General features: G+C 39.9%; 1 protein-coding gene across 2 annotated transcripts; it reads left to right on the top strand.

Moving 5' to 3' along the window:
- Positions 1-26,799, top strand: LOC114667137 (tripartite motif-containing protein 16-like). Of its 2 annotated transcripts, XM_028822294.2 has the most exons (6): positions 1-641; positions 8,522-8,617; positions 12,958-13,191; positions 14,317-14,476; positions 23,325-23,390; positions 24,653-26,794. In XM_028822294.2, exons 1-6 carry the CDS (start codon positions 60-62, stop codon positions 25,192-25,194), a joined length of 1,680 nt encoding a protein of 559 aa, XP_028678127.1. In that variant the 5' UTR covers positions 1-59; the 3' UTR covers positions 25,195-26,794. The 2 variants fall into 2 exon arrangements, with proteins under 2 accessions (XP_028678127.1, XP_051776034.1); XM_051920074.1 differs by lacking the exon at positions 12,958-13,191 and having other exon boundaries at positions 24,653-26,799.
- Positions 26,800-27,859: the final 1,060 nt, after the last annotated feature.

Below are 27,859 nucleotides of genomic sequence, written 5' to 3'. Positions count from 1 at the left end.
GCCCAAGTCACCTTCTTGTTTGTCAGACTGATTCTCTCTGCCTGCCTCTCCTCAAACGGATGATGGAAAAAGCCCAACTGCTTGGATTACAGGATGAGTTTACCTGCTCGGTGTGTATGGACACCCTGAGTGACCCCGTCTCGATCCCCTGTGGTCACAGTTTCTGTCTAAAGTGCTTAACCAACTACTGGGATCAGAGCCAATTGTGCAGCTGTCCTCAGTGCAGAGAGAACTTCACCACAAGGCCTGAGCTGCGCAGAAACACTATGCTCTATGAAGTTATCGAGAAATTGAAGAAGAGTGGATACAGTGATCCTCTGTCTCAGAATTATGCCGGTCCCGAAGACGTTGAGTGTGACGTCTGTACTGGGAAGAAGTTCAGAGCAGTGAAGTCTTGTTTGACCTGCATGGCCTCCTTCTGTCAGACTCATCTGCAGCCTCACTGTGAAGGAGCTGCCTGGAAGGACCACCGGCTGACTGATCCAGATAGGAATATAAAGGAGAAACTCTGTGCACAACATCAGAAAAGTCTGGAAATATATTGCAGAACAGATGACATGTGCATCTGTGCAAAGTGTGTGGTGACTGAACATAATGGTCATAAAATAGTTGAACTGGAGACAGAGAGGGAGGAAAAACAGGTGAGTGGGATGTACCGTTTAATGGGAGCAGAACAATGGAGAAGAGTTAAGGGATTTGAGTCCATCTGCAATATGCGCATTTTTAAACTTTTAAAATGAAAACATTTCTGTTTTCAAAGGTAGTGCATAAAAAAAGAACTGTGTGTATACAGTATGTATTTCTTAATGTTCAAAATTAACAATTATAGTTGTCCCTGTCAATTCACGATTTATGATTTGTGGATCCACCTATTTGCAGGTTTGTTATCGAAACGGAAATTATTTTGTGAAATCTGCAAAACTGCGTAGGCTAGAAAATGTAAAGAAACCTAAACATGTTTATTGCTTACTATCATATATACAGTGCATCCGGAAGGTATTCACAGCGCATCACTTTTTCCACATTTTGTTATGTTACAGCCTTATTCCAAAATGGATTAAAATTCATTGTTTTCCTCAGAATTCTACACACAACAACCCATAATGACAACGTGAAAAAAGTTTACTTGAGATTTTTGCAAATTTATTAAAAATAAAAAAACTTGAGAAAGCACATAAGTATTCACAGCCTTTGCCATGAAGCTCAAACTTGAGCTCAGGTGCATCCTGTTTCCCTTGATCATCCTTCAGATGTTTCTGCAGCTTAATTGGAGTCCACCTGTGGTAAATTCAGTTGATTGGACATGATTTGGAAAGGCACACACCTTATATAAGTTCCCACAGTTAACAGTTCATGTCAGAGCACAAACCAAGCATGAAGTCAAAGGAATTGTCTGTAGACCTCCGAGACAGGATGGTCTCGAAGCACAAATCTGGGGAAGGTTACAAAAAAATTTCTGCTGCTTTGAAGGTTCCAATGAGCACAGTGGCCTCCATCATCCATAAGTGGAAGAAGTTCGAAACCACCAGGACTCTTCCTAGAGCTGGCCGGCCATCTAAACTGAGCGATCGGGGGAGAAGGGCCTTAGTCAGGGAGGTGACCAAGAACCCGATGGTCACTCTGTCAGAGCTCCAGAGGTCCTCTGTGGAGAGAGGAGAACCTTCCAGAAGGACAACCATCTTTGCAACAATCCACCAATCAGGCCTATATGGTAGAGTGGCCAGACCAAAGCCTCTACTTAGTAAAAGGCACATGGCAGCCCACCTGGAGTTTGCCAAAAGGCACCTGAAGGACTCTCAGACCATGAGAAAGAAAATTCTCTGGTCTGATGAGACAAAGATTGAACTCTTTGGTGTGAATGCCAGGCATCATGTTTGAATGAAACCAGGCACCGTTCATCACCAAGCCAATACCATCCCTACAGTGAAGCATGGTGGTGGCAGCATCATGCTGTGGGGATGTTTTTCAGCGGCAGGGACTGGGAGACTAATCAGGATAAAGGGAAAGATGACTACAGCAATGTACAGAGACATCCTGGATGAAAATCTGCTCCAGAGAGCTCTTGACCTCAGACTGGGGCGATGGTTCATCTTTCAGCAGGACAATGACTCTAAGCACACAGCCAAGATATCAAAGGAGTGGCTTCAGGACAACTCTGTGAATGTCCTTGAGTGGCCCAGCCAGAGCCCAGACTTGAATCCGATTGAACATCTCTGGAGAGATCTTAAAATGGCTGTGCACCGACGCTTCCCATCCAACCTGATGGAGCTTGAAAGGTGCTGTAAAGAGGAATGGGCGAAAGTGGCCAAGGATAGGTGTGCCAAGCTTGTGCCATCATATTCAAAAAGACTTGAGGCTGTAATTGCTGCCAAAGGTGCATCAACAAAGTATTGAGCAAAGGCTGTGAATACTTATGTACATGTGATTTCTCAGTTTTTTTATTTTTAATAAATTTGCAAAAACCTCAAGTAAACTTTTTTCACATTGTCATTATGGGGTGTTGTGTGTAGAATTCTGAGGAAAAAAATGAATTTAATCCATTTTGGAATAAGGCTGTAACATAACAAAATGTGGAAAAAGTGATGCGCTTTGAATACTTTCTGGATGCATTGTACACTCACATAACATTTATTTTAATAAGTTCAATTTTGTAAAAAGTTACAGTTCACTAAAAACTACGGAACTACACACATTAGTTTGGGATGCTCTGCATCTTTGTCTCGCCAGCCAGCCTCCCACATGTTATTTGATTGCACGGTGATCATTCTATTTCATGTGTCTTATTCTTGTTGTCCTATTTAGTGTAGTAAACTTAGAATATAATCAGCAGATTATATGATTGCTGTCTCACTGATACAGTCCTAGTTTGGGAGCTCTGGCTTTCCCATTACATCACAAAGATTTGCATGTTAAGTGAATTTGGTGATTCTAAACTGGCCATGTACATATGTGTGTGCATAAGAAGGCCTGGTGATGGACTAGGGCTCAGTTATGGATTAGCTTCTACTGTGCAAGAGTCTTCAGTGTGAGCCTCGCCACGCGGTCAGTCCATCTGTTTTTGAAGACCTGTGATCTAGTTGCTTTCTTTTCCACTCCAATTTTTTGCTTTCTAATTTAAGAATGTGGAAGCTCTCATTAAACTAAAGAGAGCACAACCCACTACTGACATTAGCCCTTTAATGTCATTTGGTAAGGGGTCAGACATAGCAAGTCGTGACATTTTCTATCAGCTTTCATTTAGGTGGATCACAAGTTTCTCTTTCATAACTCATATTTAAACATTTCAATGTACTATGTAGGTATGACAATGAATTTGAGCTCACTGCAAACTGACATTCAGCAGTAAGTCAGCGGCAGGAAGTGCAGAATGATATTGACACCCAGGAGCCTTTTTACTTGGGGTAGCTACTCAAAGGTAGTACTCCACTGCAATAAGCTTATTAATTCTTTCAGTCTGCAATAGGATTACTTTACTCATTTACACACAGCTTTCACCTCACCGCAGACTTACAATAATCAAATCGAGTGTGCACTTTGGGGCTGTAATTGACATTGTCATTCACTTTGTAGATCTTCACATATCGAATTCTGCTTATATTGATGATGTTGTTTCCTAGAATTGTGTTCATTTCTGGAATGTCATTAAGGTGTCAATCACTTGTGCAATGTCTGTTAATTGCCTCTTATGTTTGCAGCACACATTTTTAGTTAAAAAGAGCGAGCTTTGTTTAGCTTTATACATTTGTATTGTTTGTAACACTTACTGTAATGAGCACCCAGACACACACACCACGTAGGATGTGCAGGTTTCAGCCCTCAGTCACTTGTCTTTAGTGTTTAATACAATAACACAGAACAGGCGCATCACCAATCCGAGCATGACTATGCCAACGTAAAATGAACAGCCTTGACGCTCATAAAAAGGTTTGGGACAGCCACCCATATATTGTTCCTGGCTGCAAAAGGGTTTTTTAGGAGCAGTCATGTGCACGGTTTTGAGTCCTGAACTGAACTGATGAGGTTTGAAAAGATGGTGGTTTTATAAGCCATGAACCAGAAGTGACATCAGTCTGGGCGCCAGAACCATAAGTGACATCAGTCTTGGCACTGGAACAGGAAGTGATGTTAAATCAGGCATATTTTCATGGCCTGCAGATATAACAGAGGTACGTTTAGTGCACCCTATTTTTTCTCTCCATCGCTTTTGGGTCTCTTTTCTCCGCACTTTTCTTTTTTCTTCGTTTAATCGTCGACATTTCATTTCTACCCTATTCATTTCATTTCTACCCTTTTCATTTCTACCGTATTGACCTTATACACTTTATATGCACTGAGAGCCCTGGAGCTGTGTGTGCTGCATGACTGCCTTTACACTACTGATTTGTTTTTTTTGATATTGCTTGTAAGTAGGGTGTGTCTTGCAAGACTCTCGTTCTATGTTCCCGTGAGACGCACCGTGGCAGGTGTCTTTCGTCTCACGGGTCTTTAAATTATCTTTCGAGAAGATCACGTATTGTAGACTATCAGGACAGGGGACAGGATTTCTTTTTATAATAGAGAGATAAAAGAAATCATAGCAATTAAAAACAAAACAGACTTAACCACTCAAACACTTTCACAAATGGAGTCAGTAAATTATTAATTCTTGTTATCAAAAAGATAAATGGTGATCTAATAAAGCAATTACATTTTGTCATTTACTCTCTTACCTTCAGTATCAATTAAGGTTAAGTTTGAGTTAACATACATGTACACAAGCATTTTCATTGTCACAGGAACAACAAAGGAATGTGATAAAAAAATCAAAATGCGTGTCGGGATATGGTGCCACCAGAAATGATTGGTTATGTAGACATGCATCCTCAACCCTGGTGTGAAATGCAATGGCGTCCAAGATTTTTACTGGCGCTCTGCTTATTCAGATGATGATAATGTTTCATTTGTGACTGGTGGTATCTGTTTAGAAACATGCGGCAAACAATTAATGGAATTCTAGTTAAGTTGGTAATCGTAGTCTGATTATACGAATGTAAACAGTGACGCATTCCACTACTTCATTATTGAGAAATGTGAATAGATAACTATGATATGTTATACCACATTAACTCCCAACCCTGGGTAAACATAAAGTAGTTTGGGATTGTAACCTTCTATGGAATCAACACCGATAAGGGGCCTAAACTGTGACTGCTTAGTGCCCTGTCCCACTTTAATCCAACTACCCTTTGGGCAGATTGGTGTTGCTGATTTTGGTCATGCACTGTGACTGGAGCTAAAGTAGAAATATCTAAATTAGCTACATAAATTGAGTTCATCCGATTTTTGGTTTGCCTGTGAGGTTCCTCATGCAGTCCTTTAATGCTCCTCTAGATAATTTGCGCATTTTTCACATGTCAGACTTTCCATGTTGTTTGCAGGGAAACCAAACTGAAAGCTAAACATTTCTTGTCGCTGTATTACAATGGTTGGCTTAACTTGGCTTTTGTTTCCACAGGCTGCTCACTCAGATTGGCTACATTTTCCGCTCCTGCTGTTGACTAAACACTTGCTATTGGCCGCTTGCTGCATCAGGAGGCTATCCTGCTCTAGAACGTCTGGAAATCCCTTCCTCAGGTTGATTTATCACTCATTCACCTGTACCTAATATGTGTACATGATCTCTTTAATAATCTCTTCTGTTCAGTTATCTATGATGCACGTTAAGCTTCTTGGCCTGTCCTTTTCTAAAGGTTTTATAAATTGCTTTACAATGAATGGCTTTCAACTTTGTAGACCTAGAATACAATGCAACATCTTTGTCAATTGAAATCCAACATGTTATTTCTGACCCATGACAGATAAGAAGTTATTATATGAAGTCAGTGCTTAAAAGTTTCAAGAAATTTCAAAAGAAAGCAGACGTTGAGGATGTTTAATGAAAATGTTAGAATAATATTTGACAAGAGCAAGCCATTTAACTGAACATGTTCACCAATACTATTCACTTAATTCCTCCAAAATAACATCAAGTTGAGGTTTGAATGTCCCTAAAGTCCTACTGTCTACCACATTACTTGGTAGCCTATTCCACATATCTATGGATCTCGGTGTAAAGAAAAATGTCCTGATGTTTGTGTGAAATTTCCCCTTCACAAGTTTCCAACTGTCTCCCCGTGTTCATGATGAACTCATTTTGAAATAACAGTCTCAATTCACTGGACAAATTCCCTTCATAATTTTAAACACTTCAATTGTATCTCCTCTTAATCTTCTTTTGCTTAAACTGAAAAGGCTCAACTTCTTCAATCTCCCATCATAACTTATACCACTTGGTCATGGATAATAGTAATAGTGATAACTAGCCAACCCGCGGTGTAGCATACGCCGCATAATCACGCCGCTCTTTTAATGACTTTTAAGCACAGGGAAAAAAATGAACTTTTGAAAAATCCATAATTTAATAAACCACCAAGAAAAGTAACATTGCAACAATGCACGCTACGAACCAACATACAATTGTCCGTGACTGAAAAATGGAGGACCGCCGTCGCGCCTCCACCTCCCAGAGCGAGGGACGGGGTTGGACGGCGCTTGGGCGCGGAGGGCGGAACGGTGGGAGAGGGGAAAGACGCCCATTCCACCCCCTCTGTCCCGGCCCCCCCGCCATTCATTGTTCTTTGCGGTTCCAGCTGCTTTTCTATATATAATTCACCAAGTCACCCGACCACGGTAGTAGCGATGGGGGGTGTGTACAAAGGGCAGGGACATAATCAGTGCGAGCGTATGACCCACACTTACTGGGAATTCCTCGTTCGTGGGGTACAATTTCAAGCCCCGGTCTCCATCACGAATGGGGTTCAATGGCTTACCCAAGCCTGTCGGCGCCGGGTAGACACACGTTGATCCATTCAGTGTAGCGCGCGTGCAGTACCGGAAATCCAAGGGCATCACAGACCTGTTAATGCTCAATCTCACGTGGCTGAAAGCCACTTGTCCCTCTAAGAAGTTGGACGCCGACCGCTCGGGGGGTCGCGTAACTATTTAGCAGTAGGGATTCTCATTCGTTTTCGGAATTAACCAGACAAATTGCTCCACCAACTAAGAACGGCCATGCACCACCACCCACAGAATCGAGAAAGAGCTATCAATCTGTCAATCCTCTCCATGTCCGGGCCGGGTGAGGTTTCCCGTGTTGAGTCAAATTAAACAAAATTTGTGTGTGGTGAGTTGTTGCGTCCGGGCACATGAGCAGGCATTGTGAATGCCTTGAGAGCGTGGGTGGACACGTGCCAAAGAATAATGAGTATCTATATATCTTCTTAGATATAGAAAGCGTCTGATGCGGTGTTTGGTGAATTGTTTCAGTTTGTGAGTTAGCAGTTGTGATGGTTTTACACTCCAGTACATTGCGGTGAACGCTGGTAACAGTCAGGCAGGCAGGCGTTCTCATCCCATGCTCTTAGAGTTGGTGGCCGTGTCTCTGTATCGGTTCTGTCATTCGTATCCCATGGTTGGACGACTTGGTGGATTATATATAGAAATGCAGCCGAAACCAAAAAGAATAATGAAAAGTCAACGTGGCTCAGTGGTGCATGTGTACTGTAGCAGAGATGAAAGCGAGTTGGTGAGTTGTTGCGTCCGGGCACATGAACAGGCACTGTGAATGCCTTGAGAGAGTGGGTGGACGCGTGCCGGGGAATAATGAGTATCTATATATCTTCTTAGATATAGAAAGCGACTGAGGTGGTGTGGTGTTTGGTGAATTGTTGCAGTTTGTGAGTTAGCAGTTTGATGGTTTAACACTCCAGTACATTGCAGTGAACGCTGGTAACAGTCAGGCGGGCAGGCATTCTCGTCCCATGCTCTTAGAGTTGGTTCGTGTGTCTCTGTGAGTTGTCGTCATATCCTATGGTGTTAGAGTTGGTGGACGGGGCTTTGCGAGTTGGCGGACATGGCTATTTCTTGCGTATCCCATGGTTGTCTTCCGGCAGTGTGAATGCCTAGAGAGACAGGGTGGTGGTGTTTGGCAAGTTGTTGCAGTTTGTGAGTTAAAAGCTGCAATGGTTTTACACTCCAGTACATTCCTGTGAATGCATTGCGGTGAATGCTGGTAACAGTCAGGTGGGCGGGCGTGCAGGCGATCTCGTCTCATTAGAGTTGGTGGGCGGGTCTCTGTGAGTTGGCGGGCGTGGCTATGCCGTGTGTATCCCATGGTTGTCTTCCTTTTTCTGTCGGCTTTTCTGTCTCATTAAAGTTGGTCTGCGGGTCTCTGTGAGTTGGTGGGCGTGGCTATGCCGTGCGTATCCCATGGTTGTCTTGCTTGTTCTGTCGGCTTAGTGAATTATATATATAGATGATAATTCACTTTATTTGCCATATACAATTTTTTTCATTAGGAATTTGTCATTTTTTGCATACCCAAACTTACATGCATTGTAGAAATTGTACACCCAATCAGGACATTCAGAAAGAAAACAAGAAATCAGAAAGACAGAAATTAATTCTTATAATGCCATGTGTGTCCTCTTGTGTTTCCAAACAGAAACAGCTAGGAACAATAGTGAGTGACATCTACAAGAGACTTGAGAAGAAAGTGAAGGAGTTGGAGGAGCTGAGGCGAGTGGTAGAGCAGATGAAGGTGAGTTGACCTAAGACAGCACTTCATTTAAAAAAAAAAGAGAAAGAAAATTAAGGTAGAAGAGCCAGCAGAGCTTCACTGGCAATGACTTGTAGGGACATGAGAAAAGGAATGGAGAAAAGGTACTTTCAAGTGTCTGTTAAGGCATTTCACTGTCTGAACTGTTTCATGTTTTATTCATTAGACTTTGAGGCAGCAGAAGCCTAATGTCCTTTTGGACTTTCCATCCCACTGTAAGGCAGCACTGATGTTGTGCCTTGCCTTGGTTGGCACACCATTCCTTAATGGTTTTATTTTGTTCATCTTTAAGTTATTTGTTACACTGGTTTACTGAGTGGGGCCCTGGACCCGTTCTCCTCAGGTACTCACAATTCCACATTTATTCAGTCAGTCAGCCATTACCCAACCCGCTATATCCTAACACAGGGTCACGGGGGTCTGCTGGAGCCAATCCCAGCCAGCACAGGGGCGCAAGACAGGAACAAATAGATTTGGTTAATATGCTGTGACTCTAAAGTTGTCCCACTATATATAAACATCTAGTTAGTAGCAAAGAGGAAGTGACATTCGAATTCAATGACAGTAATTCAAGTCCAGTCGAGTCAAGTCGCTTTATCCATATAGCGTATTGCAGCATACAGTGACACAAAATAATGATCTGCAGGACCGCAGTACAGCATAAACACAGGACAAGAATAAGTCAAGTAAAGAACTATACCCTACTAAACTATAAAATAAAAAATAATAGGTAAACAAATAGTAATACATTAAAATGGATTGTACCATATATAGATAAAACAACTAGGGGAAGATCTGAGTGCAAGGGGGCAGAACAGAGTTCTGAGTCTGGACCACCAAGGGGTAGAAGCTGTTGCAGAACCTTCCAGAACTGGTTCAGACTCTACAGTATCTTCTGCCAGAGGGAAGAGGAACAAAGGGACCGTGAGAGGGTGGGAGAGGCCCTCCACAATGCAGTACACTTGATAAAGAATTGACAGTAGCCTTTAGCTGCTACCTTGACCTGACATAATAAACTGGTAAATGCAAGAAAAAGTTACAATTTGGTAAAAAAAAGTCACAGATGTATCACAAATAAGTAAAAGAAGGCAGGCCCCTAAATCAACACCTATAAAAAATACAAATGAAAGTAGGGACTTGGGCCCAACATAGGAGCCTTTTCCCCAATGTTAATGAATGACCTACAGCCCTAAACTGTAAATAAATCCTAAACAAAGCCCCTCACTGGCCCAGTCCACTAAAACTACCATGCTTACATTATTAACACAAAGAAAAGTCCTCATATATAATGAGTTAGCAAGGTACCTTGAGGAGCTTGAGATAGGGTAAGGATGCTTAAGCCTGTTAAATATTCAGCACTATAAGTTCTGCAGTTTATCATATTGCATAGAAACAGAATCAAGCTCATAATGCAGGTAATTCACAGCTCTCCAGTAAGATCACGTCTCTTGAATGGCTCAGTTTGACATTACTAATGCAGTGCTTTGTTAAAAAAATGTGACATGTTGCATATTTTCTATACAAAAATACACCACTGTGTACATCAAGGAAATAAATACTACACAGAATGCCTGTCAGTTGCTGGGTCCTAGCAAGCCCTCTTTTTGATTTTCTTCAGAGGAGGCTCAACACATGGAAGCTCCAAGTGCCATGGAGAAATGTACACAATGTCCGCTCAGACACAGACTGTTTAGAATTGCAATTATAACTGGCAAGACATAACACATGTCACACGACACAACAAAATGTTCTCTCATAACAACAAACAACACCAATGATTTTTTTCCACTGGAGAACACAAAATGACAGTCAGATGCCTGAAGAATTAGTGCAAAACATGTTCAAACTGCACATCAACACATTAAAAGACACCTATAAAGTGTAAGTGTATTAAAGCACATCTCTACAAATGTACAGATATGAATCAGAGCAGAAAAACACATTTATGTAGCAGCAGTACACTTTTATGATTATTTGTGTGTGTGTTGGCCCAGCAATGTCCCTTCCTCGCTCCTGACACATTTCCCTTATAGCCTCTGTGACTCTAAAATAGATTTAGGAAATTTGTAAAATTACGATATTCTATAAAAGATAACAGAGTTTCATTGTCGAGTACTGAAAGTGCCAGAGTTAACTTGATGTCATCAGTAGAAATTGATGTCCTACAAATGTCCAGAATGCCGTTTACTGTGAACAATTTCAATCTTGGGTGACCATGCTAACAGAATAACAATGAGCGGCATAGCTCCTGTACACTCTTAAAAGTTAAGGGGCCAAAGCGGTTCTTCAGAGCAGCACCATCGATGAACCACTACATGCCAGCCACTTCAAGTCTGTACCGCTCACGTATGTGGATTTCACTTTTACAAAACAACAAATCTTTTAATTCTTACGCCTCTTCATTGTTTGCGCTAATGCAATCTTTACTATCATTTTTTGAAATTTTCGAATTTTAGTACTTTCATTATCTCTAACCTGCTCTGCATGTGTATCACACCATTTTTGAATTCTTTATGACATTCTGCTTTGTCATCTACTCTTTATTTTTTATTTCCGGCCCCGGGTGTGGTTAAATCTCTTGGCACAAAGTCTCATCTCGCAGGACATGAAAGTATCTCTCTGAAAAAGTCAGGTCTCATCCCAGGGTTTTTTTTATTATAATACAGAGATATCAACAAGTGGGCGGCACGGTGGCGCAGTGGGTAGCGCTGCTGCCTCGCAGTTGGGTGACCTGGGGACCTGGGTTCGATTCCCGGGTCCTCCCTGCGTGGAGTTTGCATGTTCTCCCCGTGTCTGCGTGGGTTTCCTCCGGGCGCTCCGGTTTCCTCCCACAGTCCAAAGACATGCAGGTTAGGTGGATTGGCAATTCTAAATTGGCCCTAGTGTGTGCTTGGTGTGTGGGTGTGTTTGTATGTGTCCTGCGGTGGGTTGGCACCCTGCCCAGGATTGTTTCCTGCCTTGTGCCCTGTGTTGGCTGGGATTGGCTCCAGCAGACCCCCGTGACCCTGTGTTCGGATTCAGCGGGTTGGAAAATGGATGGATGGATATCAACAATTTTGCTTTTCTGTCCCAGTTCAGGATTTTGTGAACAGCCACATCAATTTAACCCCTTGTAGATGACTGTCGCAAAATCGCTTCAAACCGCTTCTGGCCTGAATGCAGCCAAAGTGGTGTATGTATCCCGCCAATGCCGATCGATGCGTATTCGATACGTACCAAGGATTGTATTGGAAGCACTGGTCACTCCATCTAGCAGTTATAATGGAAACTACATCCGCCTAATGGAAGCGAAGTGTTGGCGTGGCCGTGCATGTGGATTTTGGCTGCTAGTTTCAGGAAATTGTCCAAATTTGAGGAAAGTTGTGCTAAGATAAAAATACGTACCAGATTATTGTTTAATTGTGTGCTATATTCAAATTAAAAATCTCCACTTAATTTAGCATCTGAAAGACAGCAAAAACACAAATAATTTCTTTTTTTATGTAATTGTAAACAAATGTAGGCAACAAGGGGTTAAACTACAAAAGAAATTTAGGTGATGATTAATTTTAGGGGTTGTTCCTGCCTTGCACTCAATGCTTGCTAATATTTGCTCCAGCTTCTCCATTACTCTTCTCTGGATAAGTGGGTTTAGAAGATGGATAGATGGTTCAATATCTGATGGGAATTCCCTGTCCTGCCTCTTTGTTCATGGGCTCTGTTGCAGGTTGTGTAAGGCCCATTGTGACATTCCCTCTGACTGTCAATGCCACGCACCCTTTACTCTGAGAGCCTGTTTTTCATTTAAGTCCACTGTGGACTTCGTAGTTACCCAGACATGAGTACTATGAACCAAAAATGGACTTTCACCTTGCCAACCTCATATCTTTGACACTTTAAATGGAAAAGGTATTAGTTATTTATTTATTTTTTTTGTTCTTTATTTTGCCTTATACAATTTTTTGTATTAGGAATTTGTTAGTTTTTGCATACCCCTTGGGGATTCGAACCCGCAACCTTCTGGATACCAGCACAGATCCTTAGCCTCAGAGCAACCACTCCGCCCCTAAATTATATTATGATATAATATTAACAAACAAATAAGAGAAATAAAGATTTGTAATACTGAGATTAAAAATGCAGGGACAGAAATTTGGGTGAGCAGAAGTGAAACAAACAAGAAGTCAATGAAATTAATTCAAATCAAAATCGGGAGAGCAAACACTAGAAATATGTGTTTAGTATCTCTATCTTTCAGGTTTTGGCCCCTACAGTAAATACCAATAACTGACTGTTAATTCTTACTAAACACCTCAATTCAGTGTCTTTCTCCATCTGATCAGATCTCTGTCAAAAAGGAAGTACAGGAAAATGAGAAGAGCTTCACTGACCTGATTCGCTGTATTAAGGAAACTCGCAGGAAATTGACAGAAAGGATGAGAGAACAAGAGAAGAGAGAAGTGGAGAAGGTCAAAGGAGTCATGGAACAGCTGGAGAAGGAGATCAAAGAGCTGAAGAGGAGAGACACTGAGTTGAAGGAGATTTCAGAGACCAAGAACCATGTCCACCTCCTGCAGGTGACAGCGACACTTCACAGGGTGTCTGATCAGACTGGGGTGTATGGGACGTGAGAACATTTAGAGGGAAATCCAAATAATATGAGAAGTTTTTACAACCTTACAGGAATAGGCCATTCAGCCCAACAGAGAGCATCTTCCTGTATTCACCCAATACAAAGTGCCACTTTCACCTGCACTACAGGTGACTTTTCTCATACATCTACAGTTCTCTCTTCAGTTTAGAAGGTGACACATGCCTTTGTAACTCCCTTCTTATCTTTCAAGCCCATCTTCTTTGTCATCTCTTAATCTCTGTTGGCTTAAAGTAAAACATTCGATGCCTTCAGTATTTCCTCACAACTCAAACCTCAAAGCCCACATTAGTGTCTCTTTTATCAACTCTGCTGTTTTGTCATTTTTATACTATCAAACCTCTAAAATATCCCTAATGTATAATCACATAATTTCTTCAATTCTGACCACACACCCTACATCCTATATAGCTCACCTTTCCAGTAGCCAAGTCTGTCTGGTTGAGAATGATGATGAGTCCACGAGAACTAGCAAGTCTTTCTCCTCAGTTATACTTTATAGCTTCATATACTTTATATATATATATATATATATATATATATATATATATATATATATATATATATATATATATATGTGTATATATATGTATATATATATACTTTATAGACCATCCATTGCTTAATTAAATTAAATGTTTTTCTTCCTTTGTGTTCGTCATTGTTAATTAAATTAACATAAGAAATATGAAAAAATAGCAGCTTTTCCTGCTAGAATCTCAAATTTTGACCACAGTGACTTGTGTTTTGTTCTTATTTCAGTTCTGCATCCACCTGCACACTGAGCCCTCATTCTCTTTATTTGTAGTTTATAGTCTTATAACCCATCACTCATAGAGATCTGTGTCAAAAAAAAAGCTGTGATTGATAATATCATGCATTCTAATATATATAAAAACACCTTTTCAGAAGAGGGGTCTTCCCAACTAAACCCTGTTCAACATGGACAACACAGATCCCATAAATAAAAAAGACATTTCTTTTTGTAACAAATGTATTTTTTTTAAATTTTCCTCTTTGAAATCTCATCCCCTCTTCCCTCCTGATGCAGAATTTCATGTCTCTTTGTGTCCTTCCTGATGATGGAGACTCACCCAGCTTCATTGTCACTGCCGATTTCTATTGTGAGGACCTAAGGAAGGAGCTGTCATCTCTGCAAAAGAGTGTGGAGAAGATCAGCCAGCACAACATCATGACATCAGTTCCAACAGGTATGGCATCTGCTCACGTTGTGTTCATTGGTAAAGTCCTTTAGAGGGACCAGAGGGACAGTAAGAGGGCATTAAGAGGACATACACATGAAGATGGCCTGCTCTTTCACATTTATTTGTCAGTTTTTCTGTATTCTCCTGTATGTGGAGTGTTTCACTGGGACTAATAAAGCCTCACTTGCAGTGTAAATCAGTGCTTTTGAAAGTTTAACAAAAGTGTTATACTTCTGATAGAATTTCTATATAATTTTATAAAAAACTATTTTATCATTTAAAATTGTTATTTATTTAATTTACTTTGAATGAGGATCAATAAAAACATGATTAAATCCAGTGAAGAAGTACATGAAACCAACCAGTTCTTTATGGGATGCTGAAATCTCATTTGGTTCCTGCAGAATAAACTGTCTTTACTGCCTCTGTTACTAGCTGGTAGGTGGCATTTCAGATTGAACCAGCAGGAAAATCATTGAATATAAGGTTTAAGTGTTGAAAGGTCAACACCTCAGCTCGATTGAGCTCATTGTGTGGCATGTTAGCATTTCCGACAGGAATGGTGTCCTTCAAGGCTTATTTGTCTCAAAGACTTTTACTATGGACACGGTCTGTTACATGTATCTATCAAATTGTTTAGGATGGATTGCACATTTCCAAAATGTAACCACCCTCTAAATTCTCTCCCTGAGACACAATACACTTGTCCCACCGCTTTTTCCATTGTTCAAAATATTTCTGAAACTCCTGCAAAGTGATAGCCTTCAGTGCCTCCATTGTTTGCTTCTTTTCCTCCTCTACATCCTGAAAACGCTTTCCTTTAAGGTCCCTCTTCATTCTTGGAAATAAGAGAAAAATCACAGGGTGTAAAGGTCCATTTTTTTGGGTTAGCATGGAAACCGTTGCAATCCCATTTTTCGTGAGAAACTGCTGCCAACAGAAAAATGCTGTTGTTGTGATACAGAAGCCACTCGCCTGATCACAGCAATTCAGGTCATTTTCTCCGCACTGCATCACACCATCGTTTGAGCACTTTAAGGTAAAAACCCTTGCCTGGCTCAAAGCTTCTTCTTTGAAGGCCTCTTGAAGCATTCTGACAGCTTCTGCTACTGTTTTCCCCAAAAGGAAACAAAACTTGATGCAAACACATTATTTTTTTCAAGTCTGCCATCACAAAATCGATGTAGACATCAACAGTGGCTCAAGAAAAGAAATTTCACCTACCTTACAGACCTTTCCCCAAGGATGCTGCTTGGCCAAATGATGCACAGGGCAGTCAATATACGCACCTGGAAGGCAAACGTCACAACTCCAGAAAAAAATTCTTGTTATTTTTGGGTCCCCCCTCATATGCTACAAAGAGTTTTCCATGCTAAAACATGTTATTATTGATTTACAAATATGAGGTTCATGTTAGAACTCTGACAACTTCAGGACACACTAAATATTGGTCTGACTCCACTTGTTTATGTCATTTGACTCTTTTTGGTTTGGCCTCAGTGTCCCCTCCCATCCCACTAATCACATGAGTACATTGGCACATTTACTTGGAGGAGCCAGGGTTCATTTTATTTAAGATGGTTTCCAATCTAAACAAAAGGATCTTTTATTTTACACCAAAACATGTCATCCAAACTGGCTAGTCAAATATTTAGACTAATGTTTAGGCGCTAGCTCTTCAGTCTAAAATTTTCAAACTGTTTATTGTCCCAGACTTAGTTTTGCTGCAACTTACATCCATAATCATCTGCAGGGCGTCAAATGTGTCACACTACAAGAGTAACTAGACTAGATTAAATGCACATTTAATCAGGAAAGTAAAACAATGTTTGATATTAAAAGCCAGAGACTCTGTGGTTAAATCCAAAGCACCAAACTTTAAATGACATCAAAATGATAATTGGCAGAAGTTAATAACCAAAGCCATACAGTTACCAAAACTTTGACACAAAACCATTAATGAAGCTGGTTGAGGTGGGGAGCTCTTCATATAGGGACTGTCGTCTACTGGTTTAAATGTAGAAAAATCTTGAAATGAGAAGAGAGAGTTATCTTGTAAATAACAGGATGCATTTGAAAATAATGCAATGAGCTATTTAATGTATTTTAAAGTCATTTAATGGGATGCAGGTCTTAGCCTCATGTCTGGTGCGGAGAGTCACACCTTCTAGCAGGCCTACAATTGCACAGCTCATTTACGATGTTATAATCAGCAAACCATTTAGCAAAGGTTCCCATCATCAAAAGGTTCTCCCAAATTAGTCTTCAGGTATCCCACAGCCTAGTTAAACATTTCAATGAACTAGAACTGGAAGAGTTGCTAATTCAACAAGTGGTGGCTTAAAAGGTGACAATTTAATTGCATAATTTAAAAAAGAGAACACAGTCAATGGTAAAGCAGATTTCTAATTCAAAATCACCCACAAATATTATAGCAGCACTAACAAGTTAATGAATGACAGAACAACACAAGGGGCATCTATTAACCTAAAAAGCATTCCTCAGAACTCATAATGTGCCTTGGTGGACTTTTTTACTCGCTGCTCTTTCTAATGCACATTAAATTATATGAACTCCTTAAATCAAGTTTTGTAAAAAGAACTGAAACTGCTATTTAGTTAAGTAGAGAAGAAATTATTTGGACAGTGTGAAGAGACCAAAAATAATTATAAAGTTTTGAGGAATCCCCCTGCATATTGTCAGCAACATAAATAACTGAAAAACAGTAACCATTCAAGACTGAGCCCAAATGTGCCTGGGTGAGTGGAGTTCTTGAGCTTAATAGCAGTTCAACAAAAAGAGGTGGGACATGGGCGGAAGTGAGGTTGGCAGAAGGGTGTGGTCTGATGTTGAAAGTAGGTGGGGCTTTAGTTGTTCTTTCCTTCTGGGACTCTATGGAAGAGGGAGAAAAGGCATTAGTGCATTTCAGCAAGCTCTGACTCTGTATCTTACCCTAAGTTAAGCCCTAAAACTGCCTCCCATGCGTGTGTGTGAGGACAGATTATTCTTTATTGTAATCTCACTGAGTTCCTAGTAAACCATAAAAGGGCAGAGACAGCCATCTTTCTTTAACACCAATTGGCAGAATGTCTCAAATTTTAAAGATTTTCTACAATACTATTTTCCATTGCTTGAGATTCTGGCCTTGGTAAAGTGTAAATGTTTCCTTTAGATAAAGGGGCAACAATTAAGAAGGTCAACTGCACAATCATAGTCCTGTGATGTAGGAGATGTAAAGACCATTTCTTGTTAAACACATCACTAAAATCTTCATATGGAGGAGGCAATGTCTCAACAGTCAAATGCTGAATGTGAGGCACTTTGACCTGCCGTAAATAGTCCTTAAAGTAAACATTTCCCCTCATTCTCTTGCTTTAGTAAACCAATTAGTCTGTGGTTTAGTTTTTTTGAACCCAGAAAAATCCAATAATTACAAATGGAGTAAAACACTAAATAAAAAAAAAGATGAACTCTTTAAAATGCCCTATTTGTAAATGTAGAGAAGGTGTTCTATATTATAACAAAAAAGCAACAAATAACAAAATCACTGCAGACAGAATTAATGAATTTACAGTCTTCACAGACGTCACTAAGCAATCTCCTCAAGGGGTCTAACCACAATTGCCTACCCCACCAATCCTAACATAGGGTGGGCTTTTTAGTTTGATGGCACTTTAGGGCAAGATGTAGCCATGTAACCAGAGCCATGACAATAACTACATTCAGTGCTTTCTCTCAAGTTCAGCATGCATTGGTGTAACGTAACCCTGCACTTCTTGTGATCGCCTGAAAATCCACTTGGATGTCGGATGCCAGGTCCTCTTCTGTGACTGTCTGGTTTAAAGGTTAAAGTATCTCCCATACACACAAAGCACTAAAAAGACAACACCATCACAACATATCTTAGAGAATGTGGTCTAAGAGTAACACAACTGTGCTTCATAGCACAAGTCAAAGCAGGCTAGGTCCATCTCTGAAAACAAGGGCAAATAAAATGAAAAGTAATTCACTTGGATGGTCTTACCAGCTCCAGCTGTATATAATAACCAGTCCAACTTTCTGTAACCTGCTCAGTATTCAGCTTACGGTGACCATTAGTCCTTCAGAAACTTCAATATAGATCTTCTCTAATACATACAATGTCCCATTTTATGCTTTCTATATATAAGTTTGAAAACATTTTCCTCATCTTCTATCAATTTCTGTTACTGAAGAGATGCAGGCTAATATTCAAATAGGATTTCTAGATTTTATTAACAAAATTCAAGGAATTTACAATTTTGTGATGTCAGGGGGTAAGAAAAGAAAAGGATCTTTTGTTGAAAACTTCACAAAGGGTATGTGAAGTTTTGAATGTGTGCAGGGATGTTATCATTTAGTTAAACATTGTAAGAAAATGTATATTGGGCACACATACACATGTCAATCTAGAATGTATCTGATGTGTGTCCTCAACAGGGATCTACCTCATTAGGTCACATTTACTGGGAAAGCTGGATTATTTTAGCTTGGAATTTCTGCATATATTTTACATTTACATTTTAAATCTAAAATCACTCCCGACAATTTGATAGCAGTATTTGGGATGATGTTATGTGAGGAAAAGTCATTGGTGGTATTCTATACTACACTGTTTGTGTAAAGACTCCTCTTGCTTGTTTGGAGTAATTCAAATTCATCCATAACAGGAATTGATATTATGTCCTACTGCAGAATTTTTTGAGAATGTTTTATAATTTGAAATGGATTTATTAATGATATCGCAAAAGAGCTGGCCAGGACTCTCACTGACATTTTCAATTGTTTTAATATATGTGAGGAACCACAGTTCTGGTTAATAGGAACATAAGAGAGATGACAAATAATAGGAGACCATCCAATCCATTTGTTGCTTGTTTGTGTATCTAATAGCAAAGTTGTCCCAATATCTTATCCAAATCCTTTGTAAAGGTTCTCAGGGTTTCTTTTCCAATTACATAGCTCGGTAGTATTTTTTTCCAGATTACCACAACTCTTTACGTAAAGTTGTGCATCCTGACTTCAGTTCTAAATGCACTTACCCTTAATTTCCACTGATGTCCTCAAGTACAAGATTCACCCTTAGGTTGAAAGAATTCTGCTGGATCTGCCTTTTTACCTTTGGGAATTTTGAAGACCTGGATTAGGTCCCCACACAGTCTCCTCTGCTCAAGACCAAACAGATTCAGTTCTCAGATTCTGTCACTCTATGACACACCCTCAAGTCCTGGGATGCACTTGGTTGATCTCACTAGTGCATTACATAGTCTGAGTATAACATCCCTTGATTTATATTCAACAGTTTTTATGATAGAACATAACCTTTGTAACAAAACACACAAAAACAAAGTCAAAGGTTTGGGACTGTCCCCGTTCAGTTGTGTAGACTGACATACTGAATAGGTCTTTACAGACCTGAGTCCAGAATAAAAATGACTATTACAGAAATGGCTGGCATATACTGTATATAATGAAACAACAGGAAGTGATGTAACAAGAAAGTGGCCTTCCGGGATCGGAGTGACATCATCGGGAGGTGGGACCTTGAGGGGTGAAACCGGAAGTGACATCATGGGGTATTCTTTAGCCGGAAGTGATTATTGGACTGGTTTTCAGTTGTTCTGCAGGTAATAGAGGAAAAAGAGTTAGAGTGCAGCGTCAACCCCTGGTCTGGCAGGAACACACAATTATTTGGGCTCGTAAAGTGTTTCCCAATTGCACATGTGTGACATCTTTTATTTGCCTTTTTAATTGCTTCTACACATGTCTCAGATGATGAAAATATTCTGCCAGCATAAACCTTTGAATTCTTTCCAGAGGTCTCTTCCTGTAGCTCAATGTCTTCCATCGTGTATTTATAATTCACATTCCTTTTGTTCACGTGAGCATTATTCACATTTCTACATTAAACTCTATTTTCCAAGTGTTCATCCAGTTCTGAAGTTTTTCTAGGTTTGTCTGAATTGTTTTCACCTCCTACATAGTGTCTGTCATTCATTCCTCCAAGTTTAGTGTCATCTGCGCATTTCACAAGTTTACTAATCACAAAGGAATCAATGTCATTAACATCAATCTGAAAATGGAAGAAGACGTGAGCCACGATGTTAATTAACCAATGGGGGTCTTTATTAACCTTTTAGGTTTAGGACATTTGTAATAGAATGAACACCAATTCATTCGTTCAGAACAGTTTTATAAGTAAATACTACTTAGGTATGAAAGAAAATAAATAAACTCAGGATACCTGAATCCATAAATCCTGTTTCCCAGGCCTTTTAAAATAGTGGGTGCTGTTTGTCATAGCTCTTGCAGACTAGGTTAAAAAAGAAAAAAATAAAGTTTACATTTTAATTATCCAAAGTGAGTAAAGTAAGGGGGCCATGTATGTGTTTGCTTGACTTTTTTTTTAATCTTAATGGATTTTTTTTCTTCTTGAACACAATCACTGTATGGTTGTATAGGTTACTCTTAGTGTATTTATGTTGAACTGTTCGATATTGTATGGGATATTTTTCTCTTAAATAAAAAAAATTGAAAAAGCTGTCTTAATTGAAATGATGCAAATTAGATAAATTTTAATAAAGTTGCAAGTTCACTGGATTGCATGGACTGAAAGTATCGACCGGCAAAAGAAAGCTCTGGATAAGAAGGAGTCTGATTACTACTATAGATGAGAATATGAAAACCCCTGAGCTTTACGTAGAACAACAGCTAACCTAAAAATACAAACATTATAACCAGCATAACTCTACGTAGAATTAGTAAAGGAATACCATCAATGACAGATAATGATAATTTTGATAACAAAAGCAGTCAGCCTCGAGCTTTAACTGCATTGCATCAAATTAGCTAACCTCTTGCATTTGTCAGCTAAATAAATTAAAACAGGAGATTTTATATTTAATTTCTAAGATTCTAAGACTACTATATTAAATTCAGGCACAATTTTAAGTAGTTTGTTGAAAAAGTCACTTGCAGTTTTTGCACAGCCAATATTGGAAATAATACATTTTTATTAATTTCATTGTCCCTGATTCCTACTAACTAGCCATTGTTGGACCTTTTTAAAAGAATTCAGATTAAGATTAAAATGTACTTTGGAATATTGAACAAGTTCAGATTTACTATTTATGTATAAAGTTTTTAGAGAAAACAAAATGTTTACCAAACACGTCACTCAGGCTTTCTACTCGGTGACAGAACTGAGGTGGCTTCAGGTCACTTAACGAATAATGTTCTGATTTCCTCCAATGGCACCCTTATTAAGGTTTTAGTCGTATATGCAACGCTTGGCTTGTCAGATGCTGTCCTTGTGTGATTGACTTCTTATTTATCCTATTGTTTTAATGATCGGTCAGCGTCTGAAGGCTGCACTTGCTTATCCTGTCCTCAGTTTGAAGTGGTGTCCCTCAGAGTGTGTTGCACTCATCAGTTCTTTTTTCTCTTTATGTCTTACCATTAGAGATGTGATTTTGAAATAAAACATCAGCTTCTGTTTGTAGATTGATGGCACCCACCTGTATTTACATGCTTCTTTGCAAAAAAAAAGTCTTCTTCAGTTATGTGCATTGCTTTATTGAGATAAAACAATGAGTTAACGCAAAATATGCTTCTAAATTACAAAAAGAAGAAGACAAAGCTCTGTTATTTGGTGGTAACCCAGTAAACCAAAGCTGAATCCTCTTAAATTAGCAGGCTTGAAATTTAATTTGGCTGAATTTACTGGGAACTCAGGTATGTCTTTGACACACAGTTGTCTTTCTATTTTCTAAGATGTTTATTCTCTTCCTTAGAAATTCTGCAAAATGAAGATAGTGTCTCAGTTTGGTGGATCTCAAAAAGCTGCCATATTTTAAACAGAATTCACTTTAACAAAGCTTTATGGACTGGCTAATGCAAGATATGGCAGAAAGGACCAGAACGAAAATTAAGACATATAGTCAGTATAGAAATGTACATTTTATTTAATAAAAATCTCTGTGCAACATTTTATATAATAAGCATCTCTTTGTAACATTTTATATCATATGTAAAATCAATAACTGCAGTGGGTTGGTGCCCTGCCCGGGATTGGTTCCTGCCTTGAGCCCTGTGTTGGCTGGGATTGGCTCCAGCAGACCACCGTGACCCTGTGTTCGGATTCAGCGGGTTGGAAAATGGATGGATGGATGGATAAAATCAATAAGGGAGTGTAACTGCAGTTGATGAATCACTTCACTGGTTTCCAGTAAAGTTTAGAGCTGCTCTTAAAATCCTCCTCATCACATCTAAAGTAGTAGCTGGTGTAGCCCCCCTTAACTCACAAGATTTTGTTAGTGCCGTCCACTGGTCTAGAGTGGACAGTGTGATCTTCAGACATCCTTGAAGGTCTATGTTAAAGTAACTGAGTGTGGGAGACTGAGCCTTTGGGACACTCAACCTCCTAAATGATCATCTTGATGGTGTGTTCTTTTATTTGGTTTTTGAGGTCATTGTAGATGTTATTCACTTTTTAAGTCCTGCCCACTTTCCTTTTCCTCTCATTGTTATTGGCACTTTGTATAACTTTGAGTGGATGAGTTCTCGCCAATGATGTTGGACCTTCATTCGTTTTCCAGTGTTGTGATCCATTTCAGAATGAGGCAGACAGGGCCATTGGAATTTAGGGTTAAAAAGAAAAAAAAAGAATATGCCATGGAGTTTTCTGTTGGTATTGCGTTACAACATCATGTTTTGTGCTTTATATGTGTGTTATTTTAGTGTAATTATACAATATTTGTAATACATGTTTAAGAATTTAACATTACACAATGCCATCTTCACAGTTTCCATTCTTCTCTTTTCTTCTAATTTTCAGATCATGGAGCTCCAGTTTTCCCACTACAGCCTCCCGAACCTCAGAGCAGAGCCGCATTTTTACAATGTGAGTTTGTGCTTTGGCTGAATGTGTCCTCAGAACACAAACCTATCCAGTTTTTAAGGTGCAAACTATGCTGAAAGTAAAACTAGCAGAAAGTGCCATGTGAGTGTTGTGTTACTGACTGTGTTGTGTGAACTGATTGCGATGCTGGTGCTTCCTGGGAGAGAGAGATCAGGACAGGGATACCCCCAGGGGAGTCACAAGTGGGTCACAAGTATCAAGTGAACAAACATCACTAAGAGGACAAACACAAAAAGTCAAAAGAATCCTACCAGTTCTCACTTTCCTTGTTTTTTCTTTTACTTTTTCCTGTTTTTGTTTTTGAATCCACACTATAGAGATCAAGAGATAACAATAACAATGAAAAACCAGCAGTAATTGAATCTCAAAAAAACTGTAGATATACAACTTGTGACAAAAAAGAAAAAAAAATCAAGCTAGAAGCCTCTGGTCTTCATCTGATGAGTGCTGAAGGCCTTGGATATTTTATCTTGCAGGACCCCAGTGGCTAAGTTTAATGCCAAGGCCAGCAGGAGGCTCCACTGAACCAGAGGTAAAGAAAACATAGATGTGGCTGATTAAAGACCATTATATGAATGTCAGCCAGCACCTCTGTCTCTCTATCCTGCATGAAATGGAAGAGAACCCAACCTTTGACTGGTGAAGACATTTCCTATAATGTACCACCAGGGGTTTATTAAGATCTGACAATTCTGGCTTGTTGGCTGTGCTCTTAGAACTGTTGTGTATTTGTGCCAGTGGAAATGGCAGGTTTGAAGACTTTTGAATAGCAAGGACTGGGAAATAAACAGTCGTTTAGAGGTGGAACACAATGAAAATCACTCTGAGAGTTGACCTGTCATATTCAGGGAGCCAGTAACACCACAGCATTAAAGCAAAACCAAAGCTGTGAGTCAGATGTCTAAATAGAGCGGAGGTCCTAATATAAGCATATGTCCTTTCCCTAACTAAATGCGATTCTTACTAAAGATTTTTGTATTTTCTAAAAGCTTGGATGCTGATGTTCACACCCTGCCCGGTTTTATAATGATGCCATTGTAATGCGTGACATGATGAGTGCCATGTTATCAGCAGCCATACATGTATAACTCCTCCCAGGACGCAGGGTGATGTTAATGGTAAAGTTAAATGAATGCTGCAACCAGGAACTTGTTTGAATCTTCATTAGATACAGCTACAGTTTCAATGCCCACAGATTCCACATTCACAGATTTCCTCACTTGTTTTCTTTTGTTGCCTTTCAGACTTCATTCCCCTCACAATGGACCCCAACACAGTCAATTGTTACCTGCGCCTATGTGAAAAGAACAAGAAGGTGACATGGGAGACGACAGAAACTGAATATCCTGATCACCCTGACAGATTTGACTACCTCAGCCAAGTTCTGTGCAGAGAGGCTCTGACTGGGAATCGCTGCTACTGGGAGGTGGAGTGCACTGGAGATTATGTGTCAGTCGGGGTCTCATATCAAGGACTGAGCAGGAAAGGAGTAGGGAATGAGTGTGGCCTTGGGAACAATGACAAGTCCTGGTGTTTATCCTGGGTGAATTCCCAGTACTCTGTGTACCACAATAACAAAGAGACTGTAATCAGCGCCCCCTACAGCCCCAGAATAGGTGTGTATCTGGACTGGCCTGCTGGCTGTCTGGAATTTTATAGCATCTCACACACAATGACCCTCTTGCAAAGGTTCAACACCTCCTTCACTGAGCCGCTCTATCTGGGGTTTTGGCTTGGTTGTGACTCCAGTGTAACAATCTGCCCTCTGATTGCATGTGAATTCTGACCATTACCCTCCACTGGTCACCTGATGTCCCCACAAGTGCAAGTGCTCTTCATGCTTGTAGTTTGGGTTCAAAATGAATTTAACAGGATGGTGGCAGTACATGTGTGACTGGGAATGAGTAAGCAAAGCATGTGCAGCCATTAACTGTTTAATTATTCTATCCTTCACGCCAGTCCCAGTGAAGCATACAGCGAGCGGCAGGAAAAATCCATGAGCGGAGAGCCAGATCCTTGCTAGCACTGCAACACCGTGTCCTTAACTTGCGTACGACAGGGTATGAGGTACCGTGGAAATGTGTGTGGCTTTACGCCAAGTTTAGGTTTTATACATCACAATTTGAACGTGAAATGTTCTTACGCAACATTTCTGTGTATATGCACCGTTTATACATGAGGCCCCTGGTGTCCCACTCCACTCGGCTAATTAACCCAAAACAACTGCAAAGGTGACCTGGGCCTTTAAATGGTCTCTCAGTCTGGTTCAGTAGGCCACACAATCATGGGGAAGACTGCTGACTTGACAGTTGTCCAGAAGACAGTCATTGAGACCCTCCACAAGGAGGGGAAGCCACAAAAGGTCATTGCTAAAGAAGCTGGCTGTCACAGAGTTCTGTATCCAAGCATATTAACGGAAAGTTGAGTGGAAGGAAAAAGGTGCACAGCCTTGAGAAGACTGTGAAGCACAGCCCATTCAAGAATTTGGGGGAGATTCCCAAGGAGTGTACTGCGGCTGGAGTCGGTGCTTCAAAAGCCACCACATACAGATGTATCCAGGATGTGGGCTACAACTATCACAGCATTCCTTGTGTCAAGCCACTCCTGAACCAGAGACAACATCAGAAGCATCTTACCTGGGCTAAGGTGAAAACAGACTGGACTATTGCTCAGTGGTCCAAAGTCCTCTTTTCAGATGAAAGTCAATTTTGCATTTCATTTGGAAATCAAGGTCCCAGAGTCTGGAGGAAGAGTGGAGAGGAACAGAATTCAAGTTGCTTGAGGCTCAATGTGAAGTTTCCACAGTCAGTGATGATTTGGGGAGCCATGCCATCTGCTGGTGTTGGTCCACTGTGTTTTATCAAGTCCAAAGTCAGCACAGCCATCTACCAGGAAATTTTAGAGCACTTCATGTTTCCCTCTGCTGACAAGCTTTATGGAGATGCTAATTTCATTTGGCACCACTTGGCGCCTGTCCACTGCCAAAAGTATCAATACCTGGTTTAATGACCATGGTATCACTGCGCTTGATTGGTCAGCAAACTCACATGACCTAAACCCCATAGAGAATCTATCAAGAGAAAGGTGAGAGACACCAGACCCAACAATGTAGATGAGCTGAATGCCGCGATCAAAGCATTCTGGGCTTCCATAACACTTCAGCAGTGCCACAGGCTGATTGGCTCCATGCCATGCCACACTGAAGGAGTAATTCATGTAAAAGGAGCTCCGACCAAGTACTGAGTGCATACATGGACATACTTTTCAGTAGGCCAATATTTCTGTATTAAAAATCTTTTTTTTTATTGGTCTTATGTAATATTTTAATTTTCTGAGATACTGAATTTTGAGTTTTCATTACCTGTGGGTCATAATCAGCAAAATGAAAAGAAATAAATGCTTGAAATATATCACTTTGTGTGTAATGAATCTATATAATACCAGTAACGGCGCACTGCTATAACGATAACATGCAGTAAATACACTTGACTTGAGCATTCATAGTTTTCATACTCTTTCTTTCTCTGTACATTTAGCATTTGTTTGCTCAGAGGTTTATGTTCTTGCTGCTTCCTGAGCAGCTCTTCTTTTCTCCATCCTAGCGGCCCGCTTCTTCTCTTCTTCCGTCGGCATCTTTTTGCATTAAAACTGATTAAGTTAGTGTTTGTGTTGCAAGTACTTAGTACATTTTATTTAATGTTTCACTTAAGCTGGCACTCAAGTCTTCAATCTGTCTCAAGAATGATTTAAGATATGAAGAGGTAGGGGAAGTGAGGGCAAAGTTGGTAGGGATGAGAACGGCGCCCATACACATGCATCACACGGCTACCCTATTGGCTGCTGCCGAGAGTTGATTCTACAATAAAATAAAATAAAAATAAAAAGAGGAATAACCTTGGAGGTCAATCATCACCCCGAAAGCAGATAGTAGACGTAATGTAGAATATGTGTTCCAAATTTCTGGTCAATAGGTCAAACGGTTTGCGAGCTACAGGTGATTTAAAATCCTGGACAGACAAACGGAGAGCCACGGTAGCGGATTAGGAGTTTCACTTTTTGAATTGAATTATTGAAATAAATTAACTTTTTGATGATATTCTAATTTATTGAGATGCACCTATAAATCTTACAATAGCAAATGTTGCAAACTTAACATAGGGATTTTCTGACACTCAGACATTTTGTTACAAAAACAGCTTTTAAGGGTTTGTTTAAATGTAAGTATCCCAAATAATTATGGAATTCACAAATTCAACACTACATATATACGGTAATAATCTTTGAATTTTTATTTTTAGTATTATTTTAAGAAGTATTTTTCAGTTGCTGGAGAAAAAATATCAGAGAATAAATTTAAAATGTGCACATGGTCAGATAAATTTGATAGTCCATGATGATCTCATTCTTAATAAAGCCTATGCTAAAATTAAAAGTGGGCGCAAGGCAGAAAA

Source organism: Erpetoichthys calabaricus, chromosome 16, assembly GCF_900747795.2.
Source record: "Erpetoichthys calabaricus chromosome 16, fErpCal1.3, whole genome shotgun sequence".
Classification (NCBI taxonomy): domain Eukaryota; kingdom Metazoa; phylum Chordata; class Cladistia; order Polypteriformes; family Polypteridae; genus Erpetoichthys; species Erpetoichthys calabaricus.
The sequence above is the reverse complement of the archived record's forward strand: the minus strand, read 5'-3'. Positions and strand labels throughout refer to the sequence as shown.

Excerpts from the sequence above, each read along its gene's own strand:
- LOC114667137 (XM_028822294.2), top strand. The coding sequence starts at position 60 with ATGATGGAAAAAGCCCAACTGCTTGGATTACAGGATGAGTTTACCTGC. Across the intron at positions 13,192-14,316 it reads ACCATGTCCACCTCCTGCAG|AATTTCATGTCTCTTTGTGT; the intron begins GTGACAGCGACA and ends CTCCTGATGCAG. Across the intron at positions 23,391-24,652 it reads CAGAGCCGCATTTTTACAAT|ACTTCATTCCCCTCACAATG; the intron begins GTGAGTTTGTGC and ends GTTGCCTTTCAG.